At 45.3% G+C, this 26,420-nt stretch overlaps 1 protein-coding gene across 1 annotated transcript in view; it reads right to left on the reverse strand.

Annotated features, from left to right (window-relative positions):
• Positions 1 to 26,420, reverse strand: part of LOC135900713 (ionotropic receptor 25a-like) — a 54,110-nt gene that overhangs the window by 18,045 nt on the left and 9,645 nt on the right. Inside the window, exons 4-10 of the mRNA XM_065430259.1 lie at positions 20,275 to 20,586; positions 18,569 to 18,744; positions 17,307 to 17,360; positions 15,831 to 15,959; positions 7,747 to 7,923; positions 4,804 to 4,926; positions 4,003 to 4,110 (exon numbers count right to left, since the gene is read on the reverse strand). Coding sequence (XP_065286331.1) covers positions 4,003 to 4,110; positions 4,804 to 4,926; positions 7,747 to 7,923; positions 15,831 to 15,959; positions 17,307 to 17,360; positions 18,569 to 18,744; positions 20,275 to 20,586 — 1,079 coding nt within the window. The remainder of the gene's footprint in view (positions 1 to 4,002; positions 4,111 to 4,803; positions 4,927 to 7,746; positions 7,924 to 15,830; positions 15,960 to 17,306; positions 17,361 to 18,568; positions 18,745 to 20,274; positions 20,587 to 26,420) is intronic.

Raw genomic sequence — 26,420 nt, forward strand, 5'->3', positions numbered from 1 at the left:
AAGGACAACATAGGGAAAATTACTTGTGCTTAATAAATGAAATAAAGAAACGATAAATTAATGGAAATTAAAGTGGACGAAAAAACAACTTACCGCAGGTGGGAACCGAACCCACAACCTTCGAATAAATGTCCATTAATTTATCGTTTCTCCTTCTTTTATTAAGCACAAGTAATTTTCCCTATGGTGTCCTTGGTGTCAGTGTTTGTTCGCTTTTTATGATATGACTAATAAAAATTGGGCCCCTCCGTTAACCCCCTTCCTTCTCGTTTATATATATATATATATATATATATATATATATATATATATATATATATATATATATATATATATATATATATATATATATATATATATATATATATATATCGCTGTGTCTTCGTTTTCATCACTATGTTCTTTTGAATATTAAACCTTTTGTAGCAAGCTAAATATTTTATCTCGGCTAACCTGCCCACCCGCCGTTAAAATTGCCCTCACCAGCGCGCACGCATTTTCACTACTGGTTGATATTACGGTTTCCTTGTCATACACCGTTAGAATAGGCAAATTGTGTGCATGGCGAATGTGCTATGCCGTGGGAATAAAGTACGGGGCGGTACGTCTTAAAGAGACTATTGCCCCAGGTTAGTTGTCTGGCATAACGCAGCACCAACATTCTGAGCGCATTTAATCACATGACCCAAATCCAAAATGCGCCGTTTGGTTCGCTCTTGTCGTTTACATTCGGAATTCAATAAAACATACCACGCGAAAATTTTACCAAGCATTTTTGCGCAATGTAGATTTTCTGTGGGGACCCTGGATGCGACAATCGGTGAAGAAGGCTGCGTATTCTTACTGAAGCAAATTAGTTCTTCACCCCATGTAAGGCCAAACCAGTTAAGTGGAAACTAGATGTCTAAAAGGAACTAACTATGCACTAAAGCGCACAAATCAATGTTTAGGCATCCGTGTTTTGTTGTCACTTTTATATATTATACAATACCACTGTGGCGCCCGATAAAATGTTTCTCACTAGTGACTCCTATCCCGTGATTTCTGTAGCAAAGCTGCTACAAAATTAAAAGCCATTTCGCTGTATAACAGGAAATATTGTGTGTTTGTGTGCGTATTTCAAGAATGACCTTGTCCAAAAGGAATCGCGATACTGCGCCTTACTAAACTGACCTGTTAAGTAATATTAATGCTTATATAAAAGGACGTTAGACTTCACTAATTGAGTGTTTATTTATGGTGATATATGTTCAGATCAGAAGTGGCAAGAAATGTGTAAAAAGTAACAGCTAATCAAACGTGATGCCCGAACTACCCGAACAGCGCGGAAACCCATGGTTCTCGAAAGCTCGTTGTGTAATGTCCAGAGGCATTTCCGCTAACATACATTTCATTTTACCGAAGCTCTTGCTAAAGGTAAGTGTTTTAATGAAAAGCGCATGTGCTACAACAATTAATTATTTGGTTTGTGTGTGCCCATCTTTTGGCGAAGGGAGGTGTACACGAGTTGTGTAACTTACAACGTTTGGTGTAACTTTCGTGCACTAGTTTTTATGCCTTATGCGAATACACTTGTGGATACCAGGGAGCACGCACGCCGACTGATATTGTAGGTTACGCAGCTGGCTACTGCGCGTGCCATCAGCAGGCTTGAATCGTTTTCAAAAATTTCTTTATTTCTTGAGTATAAGTAAACAGAACATTGTTGCTGAGAAAAAGTAAGGAAAACATCTCTCTGCAGTATGTCCATCATTTTTTCTGGTGCAGAAAACTATGCATGCTTGTTCAACGTGACAACAAAGTGATGGCCGGCTACGAAGAGACAGCTAGGAACTGCAACTATATGAAGGGGACCGTGTAGCAACATTCCCTTGTCATGCCGTAAAAGCCAAGTGAGGCTGTACTCTTCGAGGCCATGAATCTTTCCACAATAATTTGTCGTCATGTCGAGCGTGGAGCTTAAGTTCACTAAAATCAAAGTTCACATTTCTAGCCTGTCAGAGCCAGCCCCTAAGGCAAGGAAACTTGACTCTACTACATCGAAGCTGTATACCTCTACCGTCCAAGGAAATTTTCGTGTCGTAAGCAAGAAAACTCCCCATACGTGGGCCGATCCCGGAGATGGTGAGATGCCGGGCCGACCCGTAGCGGAGGTGAAGCAGGCTTTAAGCACTCCCCATACGTCTGCCAATCCCGAAAATACTGCAATGCCGGGCCTACCCGCGGCGGAGGTGAAGCAGACGTTAAGCACTCCCCATACGTGGGCCGATACCGACGATAGTTCAATGCCGGGCCGACCCGCAGCGGAGGTGCAGGCGTGAAGCACTCCCCATACGTGGGCCGATCCCGAAAATAGTGCAATAGCGGCCGGACCCGCGGCAGAGGTGAAGCAGGCGTTAAGCACACTCCATACATGCGCCGATCGTAAAGATAGTGCAATGCCGGGCCGACCCGCAGCGGAGGTGAAGTAGGCATTAAGCACTCCCCATACGTGGGCCTATCCCGAAGATAGTGCAATGCCGAGCCGACCCGCGGCGGAGGTGCAGTTCGCCATTAAGGGGCCCACACACGCAGCTTCGCTTGTCATCCTTCTTCACGGAGTGGAAGGGCACTGAGAATTTGTTTTGTTAAGATCCTGTGCGGCTCATTCACTTAGTGTTTCAACTAGACCTTATGGGTGAAACGAAGATTACTTAAATGAGGTAATGGAGTAAAAGCTCGGCCAGTGACACCTGCAGACAGATGTCACATCACGTGTGCCGTCACAGACGTCACATGCTGGTGAGCTCTTCAGCCCCTCAGACAGTTACAATGCATTACATTTACAGTGGAGCTGTTAGAACCTCGCTAGGTTTCTCTTCACTTCCGCGGCTTCACCGAGCTGGGAGAGAAAGAGCTGATAGAGAGTGAAAGCAGAGCATAAAAATAGCATCGCGCAGCGTAGCGACGCGATGAGGGTGGGTGGAGACTAGCGAGGTAGAAGGAGTGGCATGGCGGGGATACAGGGGGTGTGACGTCATTCTTCGATAAAAACCCGCGTGCTCGCTACTGCGGTCCTTGCCACACAACAATAAACGTGATCTGTCTTGTCCGCATTTCCTTTTTTAACGCTGCGAGCCCGGTACTTCCCAGTAACGAACGGCATGCGCGTTATCAGCATAACATAGCATTTCCGACGAAAGTAGCGGACGCGGCGTTTTCAAGAAAGGAAACGCAAGCAAGGCAGATGGCGATTATCATTGTGTGGCAGATATGCACCCCAAAGGGTGTAAATTTTTTTTATATTCTTTTTCGCAGTGGAAAAAAAAAATATGCGTGACTCTGTTATTGCAAACACCGGGGACCAGTGGAGCTGTGGGAAGCCCAGCAGAAGTTAGACTAAGTGTGCGGTTTGGCACTACTGTACTGGCCTTCCCCCACACTCTAAAAAAACTTTTACGCTTTTTGAGGTTTATATCAGCTACACAACAATAATAGTCACCTGTGTTGCCCGCATTTCCGTTCTTGAAAACGCTGCGCTCATTACTTGCCTGTCGAGAATGCTCTGTCATGCTGATAACGCGCATGCCGTTCGTGACTTGGAAGTACCGGGCTCGCAGCGTTAGAGAAAGAAATGCGGTCAAAACAGATGACGATTGTTATTGTGTGGCAAATATGCACCCCAACGGGTGCAACTGTATTTAGAGTGCAGCTCCGCTGGTCTCTGGTGTTTGCGATAGCAGAGCCACACATAACTTTTTTTTTTAATTAAAAAAAAGACAGTGGAACCAGCGCTGTCAAAAAGCACAAGTAGATGCAGATATTGCTACCTTGCCTGTGTGTGTGAGCGCATTTGCAGAAGGTGTTCGCAATCGTGTACGCGAGAATGCCATAGTAACCTCATCCACACCCAGGGTCGTCCGCATGTTTTAGCGCGCAACTGTGCGGCTTTTGAACAATTTTTTGCTGTAGAAATTATATGGGCAGTTTAATAAATATTTCTCCGGACGCGTTTCTACTTACAACAATCGTGGTAACCCGAAACACCGTGACAGCGGCGTACTTCCCGAGATCTTCTCCGGGACTTTCCACCAGCGTTCCCTCAGGGTCCTTGTACGTCCATCTGGCGATCTTGAAAAGAGCAATATACTATCAGCATAAGTTCAGACGCGAACAATGGCGAAACTACTCTCATGCGTTGCTCCATTTCCAGGTTCCCCTGCATTTCTAAAAGTGATTTTTGTTCAGCCTCTGAAAAGTACACTTGATGCTGCTCCGCGCTTAGAAACCGGCTACAGAGCGATTACACGTCACATTTCCATGTAATTACACGTAATATGCGTTCTGATCAGTAATTTCGTGTTCGCGTTTCGTTTTATGCTGACGGTGCAGACTAAATTTGCTGCCGAACATGCTACCTCTACGTCTAGTTTTGTGTGCATAGAAAGACATATATAGAAGCTCGGAAGGAAACCTGCACGGAGATGCAGAAACACGGTCCCGAAAGCGATGACACAGGCCACGCACTAAAAAGCTCTGACATTCAGTGCCCTCCAGGTAAGTGCCAAGAAGCACCACAACTTTCAAGGCATCTCCTCGAACGCATCACGCCGGGTGTGCTCTGCAGAATCCAACGAGCTTTTAGTGACGAGAGGACAGAGAAAGCAGCACATGCAAAGAATCGGCTTCTGCGCCGAGAGGTGGCGCAGGACTTGTTAACAGCGGGGTCTGCGTCATCCTAATGTGCTCACACTAGGCACTTACAATAATGAAGGCCATTAGCATAACCTATAAAGAGGAAAAGTGGTCTTGTGGTGTCTGTACCGTCGTGATGTTCATCTTCTTCGCTTTTCTTGTGTTGACTCTCTGTACGGACATACTGATCGCTTGGTAGCCGTTCTCGTTTTCTCGTATCACAATGGGCCCAAAAGGTCCAGCGTGCTCCATCTGAAATTAGATATCCACATTGCGCGAGAAGGATCATGGGAATAGGGGAGTGCGATGTTTAAGTAACAATCGTATGAAGCCAACAGGCGTCGCATGGCAAATAATGAAAATAATTTCCTTGCCTAATTAAAGTGCCCAGTGATTATAGTGGATATTCGTGTTTATCTTCGTAGTCTTAATATAACGAAAGGAAGCGAATGTGGACAACTTCATGCCCGACGGGAGCCGGACCCTCAAACCCTCTGACGCGTGCGCTGCCCTATTAGTCGCAGAGGCTGTGGATTCGCCTTTCTCTAGCGGGAAGTTTTCTTTCATTTTCACTTCCTTTCTATTTCTTTGTTTATTTATTTCCTTACATACCCTACATGGGGGTGTTACATGAGGAGTGAAATTATCCAGGATATGAACATAAGCACAAATCTAATCTTCCCTTACGATCTAGAAGAGTTGACCGTTGGGCTAGTTGGTCGTCCATATTTGCAGTGATAACTTAGCACGATAAAAACACGGAAACAAGAAAGCGCTTGTCCTTGTCCGCGCTTCATGTTTTTGTATTTTTATCGCGCTAAGTTACTACTGCAAAAATCCCCTACGATCGGTGGTCACTTTGAACAAAATGTTAAGCATTTTCTGCATTGTCGCTCGTTTCGATGTCACTGGGATTTATGCGGTTGTGACAATTATGCATGCCATCAACCTAGCAGGAATAATTTGGTCTGCTGCCGTCTATGCGCTGCAATCAGTGGTCCTGCTCATTTTTTTCCTCCGAAAAAAGCGATATGAACCATAACTATACAACATAGGCTTTTCGGTAGGTCAATGAGGTTTATAGCCCCAAACCTATGCCTCGGTTATAAGGGATGCCATATTGATGAAGTCTGCAGATTTTTGACAACCAGGGGCTCTTTAACGTTCACTAAGCATGTATCAAGATGCTGAAGGTGAGGTTTAGGAATCCTATGCCTCAATTTCATGATCAGCAGTAGAAAGCCATAGCAGCTGAGCTACCCAGGCGAGTAGGTTTCTTTGTCCAGTCACTACTGGCCTATTGCTACGGTGCTTTTTGCTCATAGCTGGCCCTTGCGCCATTAAAAACCACACATCAACTGGCCTATTGCTCGACACTTGAAGGAAAAACTGCCCTTGATCAACAGCGTTGCAAATAAGCAAGCGAGGAGGCAGTGGGGTACGACTACTTCCACCCTGTCAAACTATTAGCCGGATAGGTCTTGTACAGACCGAAGAAGGACGTCGCCATGGAGGGAACCCATGCACCCCTAGTTGCCCTTTGTCCGCCAAGCTCTTCCGGCGCCCTTGGCATTGATGGTAAGAAACATCTGAGCACCGTGGCCGGACTACGCGGACTGCCCAATATGACGCTGTTATCAAGCGACACATAACAGCACCTGCTTTAGGTGTGTAAATATTGCCATAAGCGTGTCATAGTTACAATAAATTAATAATCATACAGAAGCAAAAAATCTAATCTACCAACTAAATATATGCAACCAACCAAGCAACTAACTACCCGCTAAAAACTGAATCCAAGGGAGACCCTGCGAAGGAATGATGACTGTATAAAGCCTTGCCTAACTAAGACATTTCGTGGAGCAACTGAAAATTATCCAGTTCATGCAGTGTAGACAAACAAATATTGTAGAGGCAGCTGGAGACCTACTACACTCATCAGAAGACGCTGACACATAACCTGCTAGTCAAATGCGCACTAAAAAAAATTGCATGCTTAATGGTGTTTTCTCGTGTCTAAAGCTCACTACCCTACACCCATAAGAAAGGGTTTTTAAGTGGACTAATACGCCCATTAGAGAGGGTTATGTTTTGAAATTGCACCCTTTCTCCCAATGTGTGCTTTGCCTAAATGCACGCTACGCTGTATTCTTACAGCGATATCTTTTATTCTGTCACTACCCTAGTCTTTCGGACGTCTGCCGAAGTAATCCTGACGTTTATAAAGAACAGAAGCGAAAAAGAAAAACGAGAGAAACGATTCGAACTGTGGACCTACAGATGTCCTGTCAAAAGTGCTACCTCTCGATTACTCCGCCTTTTTTCCCTCCTTTGTTGCCTAGCGACACAACCACCAGGATTAGTAAAGTAGCTTTAGAGTGCAGTAGCGCCTCTGGCCTCTTGTTGGGCTTTCTTATAGAAGATTGCTCTGCATGCACCTGCGCATTTTTATTCCATCCGATACTGCACGAAACAGAGCAAGACTCACTGCGCGTGATACTGCGCCGGCCCCGATGCTACAACGGAAAGAACATGCGCCTGAAGAACTTGGCCGACGCGCTGTTTCGCTCACCATTGGCAGCTAATCTATAAAACAACACCCAGCTGACACAACTTCAACCAACCCATTGGTTAAAAGCAAAGGCAGGGTAGGAATTAAGCAAAAGAAAAAGCTATGTCTTCCCACTTCACCACCGAGGACGCCATGTGAATGAAATAGAAGGCTGACATCCATAGCCTAGTGTGACCATATGACCTGCTCGAACAATGATTTGGCACAAACCGCTCCGAAGTAGACACTTGTGGCTTTTTACTTGCTTGAAATATTGAAGTGCCCGAGCACCCTCAAATTTTGCAAGGTGTATCATTTTTGAACAAAGCGCCCGTCTAGCACCCTGAAATTAGGAGAAAGGCGCACAAAGGGTGTTCTGCTAACAAATGCACCCATTTTCAAAACTTTTCAGTGAAAGTAAAAGGGTTTTTAGACATTTAATCCACCCTCGAGGGTGTGGTTAACCGACTGAGGCATGGAAGTGGGGTCTAATAATGGCACCTGGCGGCGGAAGCACCTACCTCCATCATTGTCGTCCTGAGCGTGATGTTCCGGCGCTCCATGAGCATGGAGCTGGTGAGATTCATGTCCGTGCACGTTGGGTACTCCAGGTCAGGGGGCAGCCTCCTGCTCGCTATCTCTTCGGCAGCGGCTCGAATGACCATAGACGTCACGTCACTGTAGAAGGCCGCGTCGACCTGCAGTATACACAGAAGCTAAGCTCGCGATATCTATACGAGACGGTTGCACCAGGAGCTCAATTAAGAAGTCAAATACACTGAAGGGCTCTGAAGAAAACAGTGAATGTGCCAGTGGTGCCTCTTAGTTTCTGAAACCAGCTGAACAAGCTGGTTCTAAAGTTTCTAGGTCTAAAGACTGGTTTGGTCGACGGCTGACAGTCACAGCAGCTTGCTCACGCGAAGAACAAAAGCAAGGCCACAGTTAGATCTGGCGATGTGAGCAAACTCTTACGCTTTATAGCCAGAGAAAAGTTTCAACATTGCCGCTGGTGTAGGCAGAATCGATGGGCACTTGGTGCTTTTTCGATAGCTTTGCACACCATTAAATTCTGTAATTTGTTCTCATAACGGCACAACGTCAGCCTTAATGAAAACGATATCCAACGCAAACAGCGCGTGCCACCTCTCAGTCCGCGTAAACTGTGTCTGGCTCCTCACTGTGGCGAGTAAGTATATGTTGTTTACTTGTTTTACATTTAACTTTTTGCTGACGCCCTGAATACATTGTAGCAATTGCCTTATGCAAATGTAAAGTGATATAGTAAGAACGGAGCTAATTTTTTTTTTGTGACGCCACTCGTATAGGCCGCAGCTAGAGTCGCGAAATATCAGAGCGACGTATAGGTTTATTCCAGTGCGAGAAAAGCTATGGGTGCGTACTCACAAAAGGCTCTTGCGCATAATTGTTCGTTTACAAGAAGAAATTCCAGCCTCTCCTGATGCTGGACGTATTATTGATGAAGGCGATCTGGCAATGGGTAAAATGCAATTACGAACTAAAAGACATGTTTTTTGCCGCAAATTAAAACACACACAAAAGGAAGACACATAAACGATGGCTCGGGTGGCCGTCGTCTATTGTGTGTGTTTTAATTTGCGCTAAAAAACATGTCTTTCAGTACGCACCAACTAGGCCAGCAAGCAGTTCCGTTGAAACGAACTAAATGATTTGGGAGTTTGGTGTCTGGTTCTTTGAACCAACCAGTCAATGTTTCTTTGGAACTATTCCAGAAAAAAAAAAATTAAGGAGCCATTTCACTATGTGAAGGTGGATGACCAGCGAAGCTGTAGCACATTAGACATGGTTAGACAAGGGTACGTGTATTAATTTTCATCATAAGGTAGTGGTAGTGACGATAGCTTTATGATTACTGTGACATACACTGATTGGTTCGGTTACAGCCTTAGATTCTGGGCCAAAGTTAAATCTACACACGACCGTTGCTGAGTGACTTGGGTTGGTGTGGCACTTCAAACCAAACTCTTCTAGCGCAAATTGAGTGAACCATTCCTTGTCTGATTTTGAAATGTCCACATTGAAGCCGCCAGTGATGATCACAGGGGTAGTGTCATCACGGCTAATTAATTCAAAGTGCGTGGTCAAGAACTTCTCGATATCACAATTGGGTGTACCTGGAGACATATGCACAGTGGATATCCCATTTCCGTCGTTCATTTGTACGGCACAGACATTTCCACAGTCGCTGGCATTGTCCTCTTGCGAGCCAAGGGTGTATGGTTGTATACATACATTTTGTCCTTTGCGCATATGGCAACTCCTCTTGCTAATGAGTGCATGTGAAATTCACAAACTCCTGTATACCCATCGACTTGGAACAACGCATCTTGATTTATCTATTTCATTATTCATTCATTTATTTATTTTATATTTTTTAATTAATTTATTTATTTATTTATTATTATTAGGGGCGGAGTGCTTGAAGCCGGCTTCACTTCCATCGTGGTGGGCCTGGTATTGCACTATCTTTGGGATCGACCCACGCTCACTCACCTTTTTTTTATTCACGCACAAACACGAAAAATACATGGAACCTGAGCCATACACAGCTTCGCTGTAAAAAAAAAGGGGGGGGGGAGGTGTTTAAGCACGTAGAAGTGCAGACAGGGTATATTCGAGGTATGATAAGCATGAATCTTCTTTTTTTTACTTCTTCGGAAAACACTTCTTTTTGTCGAACAAACGTACGTTGAAGCCGTGTATTGTTAACGTGCATTGATATGCATGTACTGATACCGTTCATCAAGACTCATCGAGCAGTGAGCGATGAAAATAGTCTTCCCGCGCTGCCGCGACTGTTTCAAGGTCTGAAGTGTTGCGTTAGTGCAGTCGTTGAAGCAATGCGCCGCATGTCCCCTTCGTTACGGGGTACGTGTTTCAGTATCTTGGAGTCTACGTTTATTACTTCTAATTATTAACATTAATGGGGACATGTAGCACGAAGTGGCATCCGGTGCTCTGCTCAAGTCTGAGCAGACGACACTCTGACCACCTCGTACTCGGGTAGACACGTGACTCATGCCGGGTTAGTGCATTCGTACGACTGCGTTGCTGGTTTTCTGGAGTCGCTGTGGTGGCAAGATGCACAGCTGGGCGAGTTCATGGTAGGTTATCTAGGGGTATCAGCGTATGTTTCATAGACACAGACACAAAATTACATCAGCATTGTCCGTGCGTATTATCTGTTAGAGGTATACGTTGGCGCCTCGAATATGAACAAGCTACAGCTTTCACTAGTAATACCACATAATTGTGAAACAAGTGGTAATACTTTTTAGAAATGGCACAGAAAAGACGACAAATAAGAGTAGACAACAGGATAGGTGCTAGAACAGACGATAGATAAGCCCGTACGAACTATGCCAACAACAAGCCTTACTCAAGTTATGCAAACTAACGAATACATTGCTGCGCCAAAAAGAAAAGAAAGACTTAGGAGCGCAAGTAAGGAACGATAGGTCAAGCACTGACGTCACTGTAATCGTCACTGTAATCGTTCTAGACAACACTGATGTACGCATGCGCATTTGTTGAATCTCCTTGCTCTGCCGTAACAATTAAAGCCCCTGCATCTACGCGCCACCGCCGGCCAAGCTAAGTACCGCCAACCAACCCTCCACCTCCACGCTCCTCTCCTCTCACCCCCTTAGCTTCCGGCGTGAAGCGGAACTTACGTAGCTTCAACTTCCTGTTCCGAGTGAAAGTGACGCTGTTTTTTAGCGTTGTTTACTTTCGCGTCGATAGAGAGGCTTTAATTGCACCAGCTGCGGTTGAAACTGTGAATGCGATTCCATCCAAGAACCACCGCCTAGTGTAATCGGCGATCTGGTCGTGTTCGCTGCTTCGCGTCAACCTGCGACGGGTTGTGCCACGAGAGACAACGTACAGTGGAATGTAGTGCCTGGGCGCTTGGAGACCGCTCCCGTTTTTCGTGCATTTGGAAAACAGCGGCCGCAAACTACTACTTCAGTGGAATACAACAGCTTGTCCCCTTTGAATTCTTCTTGTTTTGAAGCATACATCCCCTCCAGCCAGCACGTATGGAGGGACTTTAGTGAAGGAGTTCGCGACGCCAATTTGTACGGCAGACGCATAGAGTTTATGCTGTTGATTCTGAGGTTGAACTTGTCTGGTACGATCGAAGGTAGCGAACGTCCCAAGTGCGTGCACTACGTGAAGGACTACCCGCCGTGGTTGCTCAGTGGCTATGGTGTTGGGCTGCTGAGCACGAGGTCGCGGGATCGAATCCCGGCCACGGCAGCCGCATTTCGATGGGGGCGAAATGCGAAAACACCCATGTGCTTAGATTTAGGTGCACGTTAAAGAACCCCAGGTGGTCAAAATTTCCGGAGTCCTCCACTACGGCGTGCCTCATAATCAGAAAGTGGTTTTGGCACGTAAAACCCCAAATATTAATTAAATTACGTGAAGGACTGCAATGACGTGAAGCTATGAAATATAACAAGTTCAAATTTGCGTGGAGGGCATTCAGTGACATGGTGAAAACAAGTGTGCTTTTCTTGTGCGATATGAGCGAAGGTGTGCAGTGAATTGGTGCGTGTGCGCGTGTTGTAACGCGTGCAAAGGTGGACGGCGAATTGTGCGGATGACGCGAGCAGATGCGCACTGCGAATTGTGTTAGTGTTGTGACGCGAGCATCTGCTCGCGTGTACGGCGAATTATGTTCGTGTGCTGTGGCGTGAGCAAAGGTGTACGGCGAATTGTGTGTTGCAACGTGAAATTACGATGGCTATTTTTTTTATTGCGAGTGTTCAGGAGGCGAACACGGCGGTATTTCGGGCGTTAGGTGTGTCCTACTTCTGTTGTCGCACTTGTATCCGTCCCTGGCCTAAGCGCTAAAGCACTTCCATTTACGCGCCACCGAAGTTTTATGCCGGCAGAAGCGAGGATGGAGGGGCTTTGTTTAGCCTTACTTACTCAACTTTACTCAAAGCGTCCAAATTTTGATGTACGTCAGTTTAGTTATTGGTCGAAAAGACACCTATTTGTTTGGTGAAGTGGAGCAGCGTTGATTTGCTGAATGCTTTCAGAGTTATTCAAGCTTTGTGAAGTAAATGTGAAATTGGCTTATACCTACTGCTATTGTATGAACAAATACTGTGCGTTGCATGGACCACTCTGTCAACACTTCATATGCCTACATTTTGTATATATTCTGTTCGTAAAGGCCAACTGTCCTCCACCTTGCAGTAAAAAGAAAGTTCATACAGGATGTACCAATACGTGCTTTTTTCATAACTGATGCTCTCCGCACTTTGTCAGCGAAAGAGGACGACAGGCAAAGCGTGTGGGCGCAGCGTACGCAAACAAGCGCGTAGATGCACGCGAATGACGCTTGGTGGAATGGCTAGTGTGAGCAACTCAGATTTGCACCGGTTGCTTAGCACGGGCGCCTCACCATCGTCTGCAATGGGAGCGGAAATTCTCGCAGCGCAACTCCAGGAAGCGGAAACGCTGGAACCGGAAATACCGGAAGCGGAAATGCCGGAACCGGATTTGGTGTGAGGGGAAAAGGCGGCGCACACAAAGGTTGGCGGTACTTAAGAGAGCGGCGGTGGCGCGTAGATGCAGGGGCTTTAGTAACAATAAAATCAGTTGAAATCAGCGCTCGACCTATCGTTTCTTACGTGCATTTCTAAGTCTTTATTTTCCTTTTGGTGCAACAAGGTATTCGTTAGATCCCAACCAACTCGCCCAGCAACAAGTTCTACTAATATACGAGCTAAGTCAGCAACAAGCCTCCCACTTGAGTTATAATTCCTCGGCCAGACTTCTCGTACTGCCCATAGGATGCTTTTTGACCCTTTGAGACTCATCAGAGAACTAAGCAGGGAGCTTCATCTGCCCGTAACATCCGTGTGCGAAGCGACAAGAGTTCTAATGACACCCGGTGAGCATCGCCTCGGAATCGGTGAAATAATCTATGATTCAACTACCACATGCAATATGGAAACCTGTGTCATCTGCGGTGTGGACAGTTGTGCTAGTAGGTATCGTTAGATGAATTCCAATGCTGGTAGTTCCTTGCTCCGGTAGACGCTGCGAACGACACGCCGCAGCACGCAGAGATCAAATTCGTCCAGCTTTCTCGTGCGCTCTGCGCCTCTAGCGCAACGGGCTAAGCATTTTGGTTGCTACACCTCTAAGGCTCGGTCGTATTCGGCAGCCCAAGTGTACATAACTAAAGCTCTTCAATACTGTACCGCATGCGAAACTCTCCGTAGACCTTATATTTCAGAATCCGGACACAGTGACTAGTGAACAGCTTGGGGTTTGCTGATTGTCCCTTCCCTTACACAAAACACAAAAATAGCTATATAAAGGGTCATTCACTATCAGCACCGCGAAAATAAATAAATAAATAAATAAATAAATCAGAGCCCTTTCACTAAGTGAAGATGGATAACCAGCGAAGCTGTATTGCTTAATAGTTATATTAAGTTCTATATGGTGGCTATGCTATATTGGTTGGATAAAGGCACAAACACATAACTTCTTTGTTTGTTTTGTTTTCTTTATTGCTTTTTATTTTCATTTTATATTCTTTATTTTTTTATTTTTTATTTATTATTTTCATTTTTTTCTCTTATTTTATTTATTTATTTACTTTACGCAAGTACACCGACGTTTCGACACGTATCGTCATAGACAAGCGTGGAAGAAGACGACGACGAACGCGCGAGCAGTGACACTGTCGCGTTTGCGCAGTTGGAGCCGAAAATTTTTTAACATTCTTTTTTGAAAAAAGTTGTACAAAGCATTTTTTCAAGAACATCTGTTCTTACTCTTGTGCCTGGGACCTCTTTGGTTTCCACGTATAGCAAGGGTAGTTCAAGGGCGCGTTACAGGTCCCCGAGCCCTCAAGGGTATGTGCCATTGAGCTTGGACCCTTTCTGCACTATCACCAGGATCGGCCCACATGATGATTTGTTTTTGTCAACATCTCGGACACATATTTTTCCGGATCCTAGCCATAGATAGCTTCGCTGTAAAACTAAAATAAATAGGAGCACTTTTCAATGAGTCCGTTCTGAGCGCATTAAAAACGGTAACCTAGCCCACGTGCGACCAGACAGCCATTGCTAAGTGATGGCTTGCCGTGGAACGCGTCGCGCGTGGACAGCCTAGATGGAAAACTGCGCGTCTATGGTATCGCGTGGGAAAACTTTATTCTAGTCCTTCGGAAGGCGCGTTAGCACGTGACGGGCCGCTCCCACGTCGGTGCGGAAAGGCCGAGCCTCTCTGCTGCGTTGCGCGTCTGTGACGACGAAATACTCGGCATGCGCAGGCGACAATTTACGCCGGTAATCGTTTGGATGCCACGATACGGAATGCCCGGTTACGAAGGTGACGTCATGCGCTGCTAATATTGCTCGTGGGAGAGCACACGAAGAGATAGGTGCAGATAAATCACGCAGCGCCATTCTTTCATCGTCGATGTGGCTCCGCCGACGCGTGCCCGCCGTATCGTGGGACCACATGTCGGCAAAAAAAAAAAAAAAAGAAATAAAAGAGCACGGAGGTTGCAGCTTGATAGAATGTTTTCTACGCCACGCGAGTGATAAGGGATACTAAACCAGTAAGGATAGAGGAGGTATATTGTGGTAGGGTGGCGAATATTTAAACAAACACGTGACGTGGTATCCTGCTCCGCTGTGATCGACAGGCTACATGTTTATGGACAGTTGCCACAACGTTGTGTTGATTAACTGCATTGCTGGGGTTTCTTTTTTTCGTTTTCTTTGTTGCTATTGGCGTGTTTAAACCGTCAAGTAGGCTCTGCGAGGCAGTAACGTTTACTTCAGCAGAGAGTTCATCCCTGAGCTCTCGTTGTGCTTTCTTGACTCCGACTGAAGAGAGAGAAGTGGTTCTTGTAAGGAAAGGAGGAAAGGCTGGCACTATCTTCTGCAGCCCTTACGGGAGCACGGCTCAGCGCCAGCAGGGGGAAGGATATGGGAGTGAAGGAGATAGAAGGAGGGAGAGAGGTAGAGAGTCGCCATGGCAACAGCGCAGCAGTCCGGCCTGGAAGGCCCAGTGCCTCAACTCCGCTTTTGCTGGGCCACCTCCTATGGTCTATCACCAATCCGACTGAACTTCGAAGCTATAGGTTGGTTGAAGAGGAGGTCAGCTCTTTCCATGAAGCGCGGTGCTACATGAGGGGGGCCTCCGGAAGAAGATTTTCAATATTTTTTTACCACCTCCCGCGAAATCAAGATTGTTAGAGTCAGAGGCTGTATACTATAACTCAATAAGCACGCGGGCGCTCTTATCGTGGCACAGTGCTGCCGTTGCCTTGAGCGAGTTGTATGTTCTTCGCCATTTTCCTCAAGGTGGCGCGGGATTTATCACACCCAATGTTTCGGAAGCAACTCGGTTTCTTCCTTACTCACAGGTACGTCAGACCTACCATCTTCTCTTCGCTTTCCCATGCCTTTCTTCTTAAAGCTAGAACAATGATTAGGCTAACCTAATGAGCACTTCTTGCTCAAGCAGGGTATGAAAACGAACAAACGGACTTGAGGAAGAAGTTGGCAAGCGCTCGTACCTGTTCTGTTTGGGCGTTGAAGTCCTTGTCTTTCATGGCTTCTGCCAACAGATCAGCGCTGGTCGGCTGCGGCGTGGCCATGATGAACGTGACGTTGCCGCACTCCGAGCATTTGGGGGTGTACTTCTCCTGCCGGAGAAGCAGAAGTGTCAACCCCCTCCACAGGGCGTTTTGTGTGGGGGCTAACTTCGTGTTATCGAAGAAGCTTGCCTTTCCTGGTGTGGAGCAGGTAATTGAAGTCAAGAGGAAAAGAAAATTGATAACGAGCACAAGGGCGTACGTGGGAACGCTAAATGGTTTCCCCATCTAGCGGGGCCGACAGTTTTCAACTCACCATCGGATATAAATGCTTTCCAAACCGTCCCACGATTATTTTTCTCCCCATCTTGATATGGCGCTATGTTTTTTTCTAAACGCGTAAAACATCTTTACTTTCCGTTCACAGATAAGCTGGACTCTTCTTAAGTACTATACTAGTTTGTGAACATTTTATCTCCTGAGCTGGTTCTAAACTCAGTGTTTTCTGCAAACGAAGTAGAGTTCCCAGGTGAAGGCTGGAGCGATTAGTGCAAAAGGAGAAAGATAGCTATGGAGAGGAGCGGCGCATAGCGGCAGCGGCATAAGCAAATTGGCCCGCGCTGTTCTGGCAAATGGACAAAACACAGCAGTCCGTTTTTGGGAAAACTGGCTAAAAACTTCATCGAGAAGATGTACTTGATTTTTTTAAATTTTTGCTTTGTTAGCCGTTTTTACTTTTCTCTGACTACACTTAGGATGTCCTGTATAAGAGGAAACAAGCATATTACTCGCTTACGTTTCTATATAACAACTACAATACCGGGTGGGTTGACACATACCCAAACATCATATTTGTTTTGTGGGCTTCACTGTTTACGCTTGCAGAAAACAGTAAACCACACAAACTGCAGGACGAAGAAATTATTGAACTGTTAACTCTAAAAGAAAAGAAAATTTTAGTTGAGACATGTTGGGTCACGTCATTCTTTATGAAGCATTACAGCATGCCTGTTGAGAAACTTTCCGACTGAATTCATATTTCAGTTGCCACAAACCAGAAGTACTGTCACAAAATGTTAACGCTGTAACAAATGTGCGAACGCGGAAAAAATGGATTTCATTGTTCTGTGGTGGTCATGCGCATCGTATACGAAAAGAAAAGAAGATTGCTTCTCGTCATTGACTGAGTAAAGAAGTGTAAGTTTAAGCAGCCGCGTGATTATTAACGAATCATTGAGTGAGGTCGTAACGTCACTAGTAAACTGTGCATAATGCACAAAGCACAGCGATTAAAAATGTTACCTGCAATTATATGCGTCAGAACGGCTGGTTACACTACTAGCTTCTCGCATGCACACAGCTTCACACATTTTCTTTTTTCACTATTTGCGCTACGAAACCAGGTATGACTTAGTGAAATTAGGTAGCGAAGAACAAAAAAAGACGGTAGACTCTTACCCTTGAGATAAGGAACCATGCAAACTGCCAGTTGTTCCACTTGTTTCTGTGAGCCTGGTGCAAACCCACAAATCAAGAATGAGCTGATTGTAAAGCAAATCATAAGGATTAAAAATTCTGCAGAGCACATGCCCGTTTGAAAAAAATACGACAAAAATATTTTCTAGCGTTTTTCGAACGGGCATGCGAAAAATATTTTGCCGTGGCGACAGAAATTTTTGTCGTAGTTTCAGAGGTAGCTGTGGTCACGACAGAAATTTGTGTCATTACGATAGAAATTTGTATAGCACTTTCTGCCCCCCTTTCCTCACAGCACGGTTGATTCTGTCGTGAAGCAGACGCCTTGTTACAACGCCGTTTCTGTCGTGACAACAGAAAGCATGTCGTATTTTGGGACATTTTCTGACCTTTAATTTGGCTGAGCGGATTTTATCATTTTGAGAACAACACGTTCGACCTTTATTTTATTATGAACGAGAGTTGCGCAGATGTTATAAAATTTGTATTCGCGAAGTAACTATATACCATGCTGGATAAAATTACAAGCATCAATATTGTGCTTCGCGAGCAGGTTACCTCGTATGTTTTCTCATAGTTCTGGCATGCCATTTTTTATTCGGAGCTACAGTAATTCAAGCTTAAGAATAACGCAAAACAAGACATGAACTATGCATGGCGCTATTCTATTAAGCTTGAATCATGAACCAACTAGCCCTGTAGCGCGTATTATAAACAACAGTAAAGGTCTCGCGGAGGCACAAAATATGATAGATAAAGGGAAAATCAGACATCCACCCGTTCGTAGCAATTGTCACGAACGGGTGGATGTCTGATTTTCCCTTTATTCATTACTTCTCTCCACCTTGCGGGTTTCCGCAGAACTACTACGTCAAAATATGATACACCTTTCTTTTAAATTGGTACGAGTAGAAGCACTCGGTTAACAACAACAAAAAAAGAACCGAGAACCTTAACTGAGATTATCACTATAATTTACAGCATCCTTTAAGGAAATAACTTCCATTCAAATTAGTGCGAAATGTAAGGAACGGATTTATGGTCTCCTGAGCATTATATATGAGAGCTGCAACTAAGCTCGAGCTAATGACCTTCAGCAAGAAAGTTCAGAGTGTTAAGCGAGGGATGCAAATCTGTTCCTGGATCGCACAGAACTGAGTCAACAAAGTGCAAAGGGCGCAGGTGGTGCGTTGGCGCTTGCGTTCTTTGCACACGTTTGCACGCTGTATAGTGAAGGCTCTCACCAGCTCCAAGGCTTGGTTCATCGTGTCAGCCCGGCCAAGAATGAAGAAGTTCGAGACGTCGGTGGAGTGAATGAGCTCCGCTTTTCTTTTGAAGTCATCCTTGGTGCCGTCCACCTCTCGCATGATATGCCGCGTCGGTATGTTCTCCAGCAGCCGCGCGTATTTATGGTCGATGACTGGAGTGGCAGAGTGATAGATGTTAATTATGGACAGTGATAAAGGGCTTGGTTCAGGGCGAAGTTTTCGGCGCGCTGCCCTGCGCGACCAGTGACGAATAGGGCAGGATGTAAGGCGTGCCTGGCGCAAAAGGCAGACCTGAGCTGACGTGACCTGTATTCAGCACAATGACTTTTTTGTTTCTATTTTACTTCGCTCTTATAGTTCGTATCGACTAGCCGTTGCTCTGAACATCATAGACTGGGCACTGCTACAACAAATAACGAAGAGAGAAAAAGAGATTCAATTTGGAATATGACTTGAATAGAAATTTTGTATATATTCTTTGGGTCATGTAGAAGAATAAGAGAGCGAGTCTACTGGCTCATTCAGCATCACACGCGTAAGCACCCATGATGGCAGCAATAGCTTACATTGCATTTATGTGAAGAAAACAAAACAAAAAAAAACAAGCGGGAGCTACGGCTCTGTAAAACCTCGCAGAAGCTGTACAACGCGTCGTAAAGGGCACCCTGGCAAGTCGCTGCGGGCTTCGACAGCGTAACAGGACTGCACTGCGGTTGTACAATTGAGTTAACTATCGAGTTCTGGACTTGCTCAAGCGCTTATTGGCACGTAACAATCATTCGATGGCACATAATAGAGTGTATACTCGCACGACTTTTCTAAATACCCTAAAGCTTGACAGTATACGCAAGGACGTGGGGCAGCTTTCAGTTTTGCAACTAAAAAGGGAACAATTGTCATCCACCAAAGCATAACGAGCACGTACGGATTTCTTTTTGTAGCTTCGCGATACTCTTACGTGGATGACAATATTTCCCTTTTATGAATCTTCCTCCACCTCGCGAATTTTCACTGCACTGATTTTGTATACTTTTTCCGCTGTCGATAATGTCATTATCTTCTGATAAAAAGAAGGGTTGACTCTGCGAGCGCGCCATAGTCTGTTTACAGTACGAAAGCTGTCGACGCGAGCAGTTGCCAAGGTAAAGTTTAGACGAGATCGGCACGATTACGGTAACTTAACCATGCTTTTCCAGCCTGTGGAACAGCGTTGGGCTCCACATGACAAAAACGGCACGCATGTGGTACAACTTCAACCCGCAGTATCAGGGCCACGTCACAACTCGTGGCACTAATAATACTGTAATATAGGAATGAATACCTGACCTTAGCCGTTCTTTCACCTACGGAGATGTGACGATCCCTGGCTTTGCATCTCATTTATACTCATTTTTTTTTTCGTCTAACTGCCAGTAATTGGGTCACTGACATGCAGCAGTTTGCTTGCGAGACTCTAAGGTTAACATGTTGATGCCGTATCTACGCAACCGTTTATCGGCACCGCAGACTGCGCCTGACGGCAACGCGGTGCCGCACAACTTGCTGACACGGAGCGTCAGGGCTAAGCCGGGCGAACGCTCCCACGGGCTTCTTTTGTAGACTTCCGTTACTTTCAACGTGTCGCCTGCATGCGACGTAACCAATTTCAAGGATCCGCACAGAGGCGGTGCATGGCCACTCACTGACGCTGCTGTCGTAGATGATGCCGGCTGTGGAGAGGTCCATCTTCTTGCAGAGGTCGCGAATCACCTGCGTGTAGATGTCCCCCGGTGGCGTGACGTGGACCAAGAATTCGCGCTCGAGCGCTGTGAGCCTGTCCCAGCCGCTGAGCGTGTAGTCGTTGTGCACGCCATACGTGAGGCTCAGCGTGGGCAGCCCCATGCGGCGAGCCGTGTCGCGTACCGCCGTCGACAGCTTGTCCACGGTGCTGCCCGGCGTGCGCACGGCGTCGATCAGCACGTGCGGCTTCGGATCGGCGAAGATGGCGTTGCACACTGCATCGCGGCATCCAGAGAGCAACCGTTGGTCGCTGCACCGCCAGCTTGAAGGTGGTATACATCGTGGTCACCGCATGCAAGACTATCAATATTGAAGTTTTGTGCGGAATCATGTCGGAGAGGTAGCCTCACGATAATCTATCTAGAAGGAAGGCTTGTGGTAAAAAATTGCGCTGCAACTAAGGGTAACACTTTGTTCTGTTTGCGCAATTCCTTTGTCCTTGGATTTTGTGCGAGTGCATTTAGTTCGTTAAGGCATCCACTGCAGATGCCCGAATATTTTGTTTACGGCATTTCTCCTGAGTATGTTAAATAAAGATCGCTTACAGCTCTTGTAAGCAGTAGAAGGTTACTGTCCATACAGGCTGATAACATTGTTTTGCCTTCTCTTTCTTATTCGTAGCTTTACGAATGCCGAACCGCGCAAAACTCGATCGTATTCAATGCGCGATAACACTTTAAGATAGAGTACTGGAAAGGTTACGAAACTGACCAGCTTTCGAAGCATTGGGAGCGCAGTCATAAGAAGTTGCAGAAGTAAGTATTCACCTTTCAATTTTAATGGTCAAGCTCGGGAACCTGCATTTTAGTTTGAGTGTTATCTTCAAACAACAGTGACGAGTTACCTTGAATCTGGTAAAAACCACAAGGGCAAAGGCTGAGCGTGCATTTCACGGCTATGCGTATTTACGAACTCTTTTTTCATAAGCAGCCGTCGGCATATGCATGGGAACTGGGAAGGTTTGTCTCACTGTTTTATGCCAGTGCTCTACCACCGGCGCCAAATGAGAAAAGCGAATATTGTTAATCAGTGCAGAAAAAATAATAATTTTTTTTAGCGCAGCGCGTTACTAGTGGAGCGAACACCAATAAATGATTGATGTTAACTAATTAACTAACTAAAGTGTGTTAACTATCTTCCTAATAAATAATTTAGGGTGCTTGTATCAAGTGGGCAATTGAAATCGGTCAGCGTGCGGCATATGCACTAAGGAGGATTCTTGCGACTAGCAACTGTTTAGAGATATGTGTCCTTAAACTCTCTTACAAAATGTGTTGGTATGATGGTGCTCCATTTATTTTTGTCTCGCGTTGCTCGAGGGAGAAAGATAAGGGGAACTGAGGGGCTCAATTTTCGGTTAGTTACAACCACATCAAGGCAACAGACAACGAAGCCGCAGAAGTAATAAGAGAAATCAACTATGCTGTTTTTAACTGGAATGTAGAACTCACAGGGTAAAAGGAAATGGAAGCAGACGTAAAATCATCTTTCTACAGGTTGAAACGTGCGGTTGAAAGGATGTTCCACATCCGCTGCCATGGCCGATAGTGGCGCTGGCTAATACTTCCGCGGATACAATACACGCGAATGCGCAAATACACGAATACTCAAGGAAGTAAGCGGGAAAACAGTCGCCGCCGTGACTCTATGGATGCGTACGCGTAAGGCGTAAGGTGTGGGTTCGGCTGCCACTTGCGACAAGTCCTTTTTTCGTCCACTTTCATTTGCCTTTGTGCCATGATTCCTACATTTCAAATAAAAACTAGCAATTTCCGCTGTCTTAGTTGGCTTAATTGCATGTTGTCTTCCTGTGTAATCGGTCAAAGGAAGAGTTTCGGGAAAATACTGACTTGAACGCCAATGCATCTTTTCCCCAAGTTTACCGAGAACTTTCTCGAAAGTGGGGCTAGCCTCGGGGTCCCTATTAGGTGTGCGTGTGTTGAGTTTGACCACCTTCGATTCCGCAAGGGCAGCATATGTCCCAATAATAATTAATAGAAAAATGAACTTGGCAAACAGCTGCTAAATATATCTTTATTCAATTATTATCACGTGGTTAATTAAGTCATTTTCCGTTAGTAATTCGTTGCAGCAGAAAATACACTATTGTGTAAATTTCACTTTTTAAAATTTCCTTCGCTTATACCATCTGAAGGAAATAGAACAGTGTTCAACTGCTATTTATTGGCAGTAGGTGTATAATTATCGATGCAGTTGCCATAACATTCTCACTAGTTAGGTTTATCATGTGTTATACCCATCCTGTGAAACGTTAAAATAGAAATTCCAATGGAAAAGTCCCAACAGGGTTACTACTTCACGACTGTACTCGTACTTTATTTGTAATCGTAAATTCCCCCCTTGTAAATTGTGGTATAAACTTTTTTAAAACAGGGTTGAAGTACCTCAGACAGGCTGGCCAACGTTTCGATAGGTGGACCTATCTTCGTCAAAGGCGGCCTCGTCATCCTCGGCGTGTTAGTTTTAAAGGGTTAGTGCAGTGACGTCACGTGCGGGTGTTGTCGCTGGCGGCTGGTTTTAAAGAGAGAGATTACAAGAGGGAACAGGCGCTGCCGTCCGACGTCTGTGAGCCTCATTCTCAAGACGAAGGGACAAGAGCGTGAGAGTGGGCACGCGGGGAGGAAAGAAAAGAAATAGAAGCAGAAAAAAGGGGAAAAGAAGGAAAAAAAAAAGCAGGGGGGTGCCAGGGCCGTACCAAGACACAACAAAGGGGGGGGGGGGGTGAAAGAAAAAGAAAGAGAAAAATGAAATCTTTAAGAAATACGGGGGCTTGGGAGCGTGTTGGGGATGCGAAGGGTTAGGAGGTAATCCGGGGGAGTCGTTGGCGGCATGTTTTTGAGGCATTAGAACGGCCGGTCAAGCAATAGGTCGAGTAATTTTGAAATAGTTAAGGTGGCGACGGGGAGTCTGCGGTGCAATGGTGGGGTGACTGAAAGGCAGCGGCATGGTCTTTCAAGGGGCACTGCCCCACGCGCTTAACGTAGGTGTCGTTACGGCGGCATCCAGAAGGCGATGGTTGAGGCGCCGAAAAAGGCATATTGACTTCGGAATGTGTTGTCGAGGGGGTTTAAAAAAAAAAGACTAAAAAAGGGGTAAGGGGGAAGGGGGGGCGAAATCGGTATAGCAAACAGGAGGGCGACGCGTGCAGAAGCGGGCGCGGGCAAGTGTACATGGAAGAAGGGGATCGTAGTACACTTGGTATAGACGTAAAATCCTGAAAGAGTACATTAAATTGAGTAGTAGGCAGGAAATTTTTTTTTCTTTTTCCCTTCCTCCTCTCTCCCCCTCTCCCCCTTTTTCCTCCGAAATGAAAGAGTAGGTGAGGTTAAGAATTAAAGTTGGCTGGTGGCCTAATGTGTTTTGTGTATTGGTTGATGATATGAGAGTTTCAGATTTAAGTTACAGCTTTTAAAGATTCTAAGTTGCCGCGTGCCAAATTAATTCCTGTCGGGTGTAGGCAATTAAACTTGTGTATGAGGTATGATTCCGTGTACTTCCTTTCGCGAGGGGAACGGAAATTTGTTTGTAGTATATAGAGCCTTGCTTTGTCAAACATATGTCCATGTTCATTAAAGTGGCTGGCTACTGCTTTGGGTAAATTGTGTTTTGTGTCCGCGCGGTGACCATTGAGTCTTGTATTGATTTGTTGTCCGGTCTCACCTATGTATTGTTTGCTACAAGCGGCGCATTCTAGACAGTAGACTACATTGCTTGATGTGCAGGTGAAAGCCGAAGTTACTTTGTGTGTGTAATTCGACGCTGTACTTTTTACTGTAGTAGTGGATTGAATGTGTTTGCATGTAGAGCACCTGGGGCGACCACAGGGATTGGTTCCCAACTTCTTCTTTTTCTGTAGTTTGGCGTGCACAGGAACATCTTTAAAATTAGTGTTGCGTCTGTAGGCTACTCTGGGAGGGTCGGGAAAAATCTTCTTAAGTTTCTGGTTGCTGGTGAGAATCGGGTAGTATTTACTTAGGATGTTATTCACGTTTGGGAGTGCGTTTGAGAATTTAGTAGTAAGAGGCGTTGTTGTTCTTGTGATCTTCGGGCGGGGCTTGAGGACCTCGGCTCGATCAAGTTTGGTTGCAGCGATGTAAGCTGTTTGAAGGTCACTGTTTGGGTGGTTCCTGTTTGATAGCGTTTCTTTAAGGTGATCGAGTCTATCTATGTAGTCTTGGTTTTCAACGCAAATGCGACGTAGTCGTGTGGCTTGGCCTTTAAAGATGCCTTGTTTGCAATGTCTGGGATGGTGGCTGGTATATTCTAGGTACTGTTGTTTGTCGAAAGGTTTCCTATACAGCGTTGTCTTTAGTTCACCATTGTCAATGTATATTGTTGTGTCCAGAAAGTTTATGCGCTCAGTTGAGGATTCTGATGTGAATTTTATTGTTGGGTGAACAGAATTTAGAAAGGATACATATTTATCTAGACTGTCTTGGCCCTGTCCCCAGATTATGAGTATGTCGTCTATGTATCGTAGGTACGTGTGTGGCTTGGTAGTGCAGCGCGATAGGAAATCTGTTTCTAGAATCCCCATAAATATGTTCGCGTAGGTTGGTGCAAAAGGCGTACCCATGCTTGTACCATGTATCTGTAGGTAATAACTCTCTTCAAATTAGATAAATTCAGATAAATATGTATCCTTTCTAAATTCTGTTCACCCAACAATAAAATTCACATCAGAATCCTCAACTGAGCGCATAAACTTTCTGGACACAACAATATACATTGACAATGGTGAACTAAAGACAACGCTGTATAGGAAACCTTTCGACAAACAACAGTACCTAGAATATACCAGCCACCATCCCAGACATTGCAAACAAGGCATCTTTAAAGGCCAAGCCACACGACTACGTCGCATTTGCGTTGAAAACCAAGACTACATAGATAGACTCGATCACCTTAAAGAAACGCTATCAAACAGGAACCACCCAAACAGTGACCTTCAAACAGCTTACATCGCTGCAACCAAACTTGATCGAGCCGAGGTCCTCAAGCCCCGCCCGAAGATCACAAGAACAACAACGCCTCTTCTTACTACTAAATTCTCAAACGCACTCCCAAACGTGAATAACATCCTAAGTAAATACTACCCGATTCTCACCAGCAACCAGAAACTTAAGAAGATTTTTCCCGACCCTCCCAGAGTAGCCTACAGACGCAACACTAATTTTAAAGATGTTCTTGTGCACGCCAAACTACAGAAAAAGAAGAAGTTGGGAACCAATCCCTGTGGTCGCCCCAGGTGCTCTACATGCAAACACATTCAATCCACTACTACAGTAAAAAGTACAGCGTCGAATTACACACACAAAGTAACTTCGGCTTTCACCTGCACATCAAGCAATGTAGTCTACTGTCTAGAATGCGCCGCTTGTAGCAAACAATACATAGGTGAGACCGGACAACAAATCAATACAAGACTCAATGGTCACCGCGCGGACACAAAACACAATTTACCCAAAGCAGTAGCCAGCCACTTTAATGAACATGGACATATGTTTGAAAAAGCAAGGCTCTATATACTATAAACAAATTTCCGTTCCCCTCGCGAAAGGAAGTACACGGAATCATACCTCATACACAAGTTTAATTGCCTACACCCGACAGGAATTAATTTGGCACGCGGCAACTTAGAATCTTTAAAAGCTGTAACTTAAATCTGAAACTCTCATATCATCAACCAATACACAAAACACATTAGGCCACCAGCCAACTTTAATTCTTAACCTCACCTACTCTTTCATTTCGGAGGAAAAAGGGGGAGAGGGGGAGAGAGGAGGAAGGGAAAAAGAAAAAAAAATTTCCTGCCTACTACTCAATTTAATGTACTCTTTCAGGATTTTACGTCTATACCAAGTGTACTACGATCCCCTTCTTCCATGTACACTTGCCCGCGCCCGCTTCTGCACGCGTCGCCCTCCTGTTTGCTATACCGATTTCGCCCCCCCTTCCCCCTTACCCCTTTTTTAGTCTTTTTTTTTAAACCCCCTCGACAACACATTCCGAAGTCAATATGCCTTTT

The sequence above is a fragment of the Dermacentor albipictus genome, chromosome 1 (assembly GCF_038994185.2).
Source record: "Dermacentor albipictus isolate Rhodes 1998 colony chromosome 1, USDA_Dalb.pri_finalv2, whole genome shotgun sequence".
NCBI lineage: Eukaryota > Metazoa > Arthropoda > Arachnida > Ixodida > Ixodidae > Dermacentor > Dermacentor albipictus.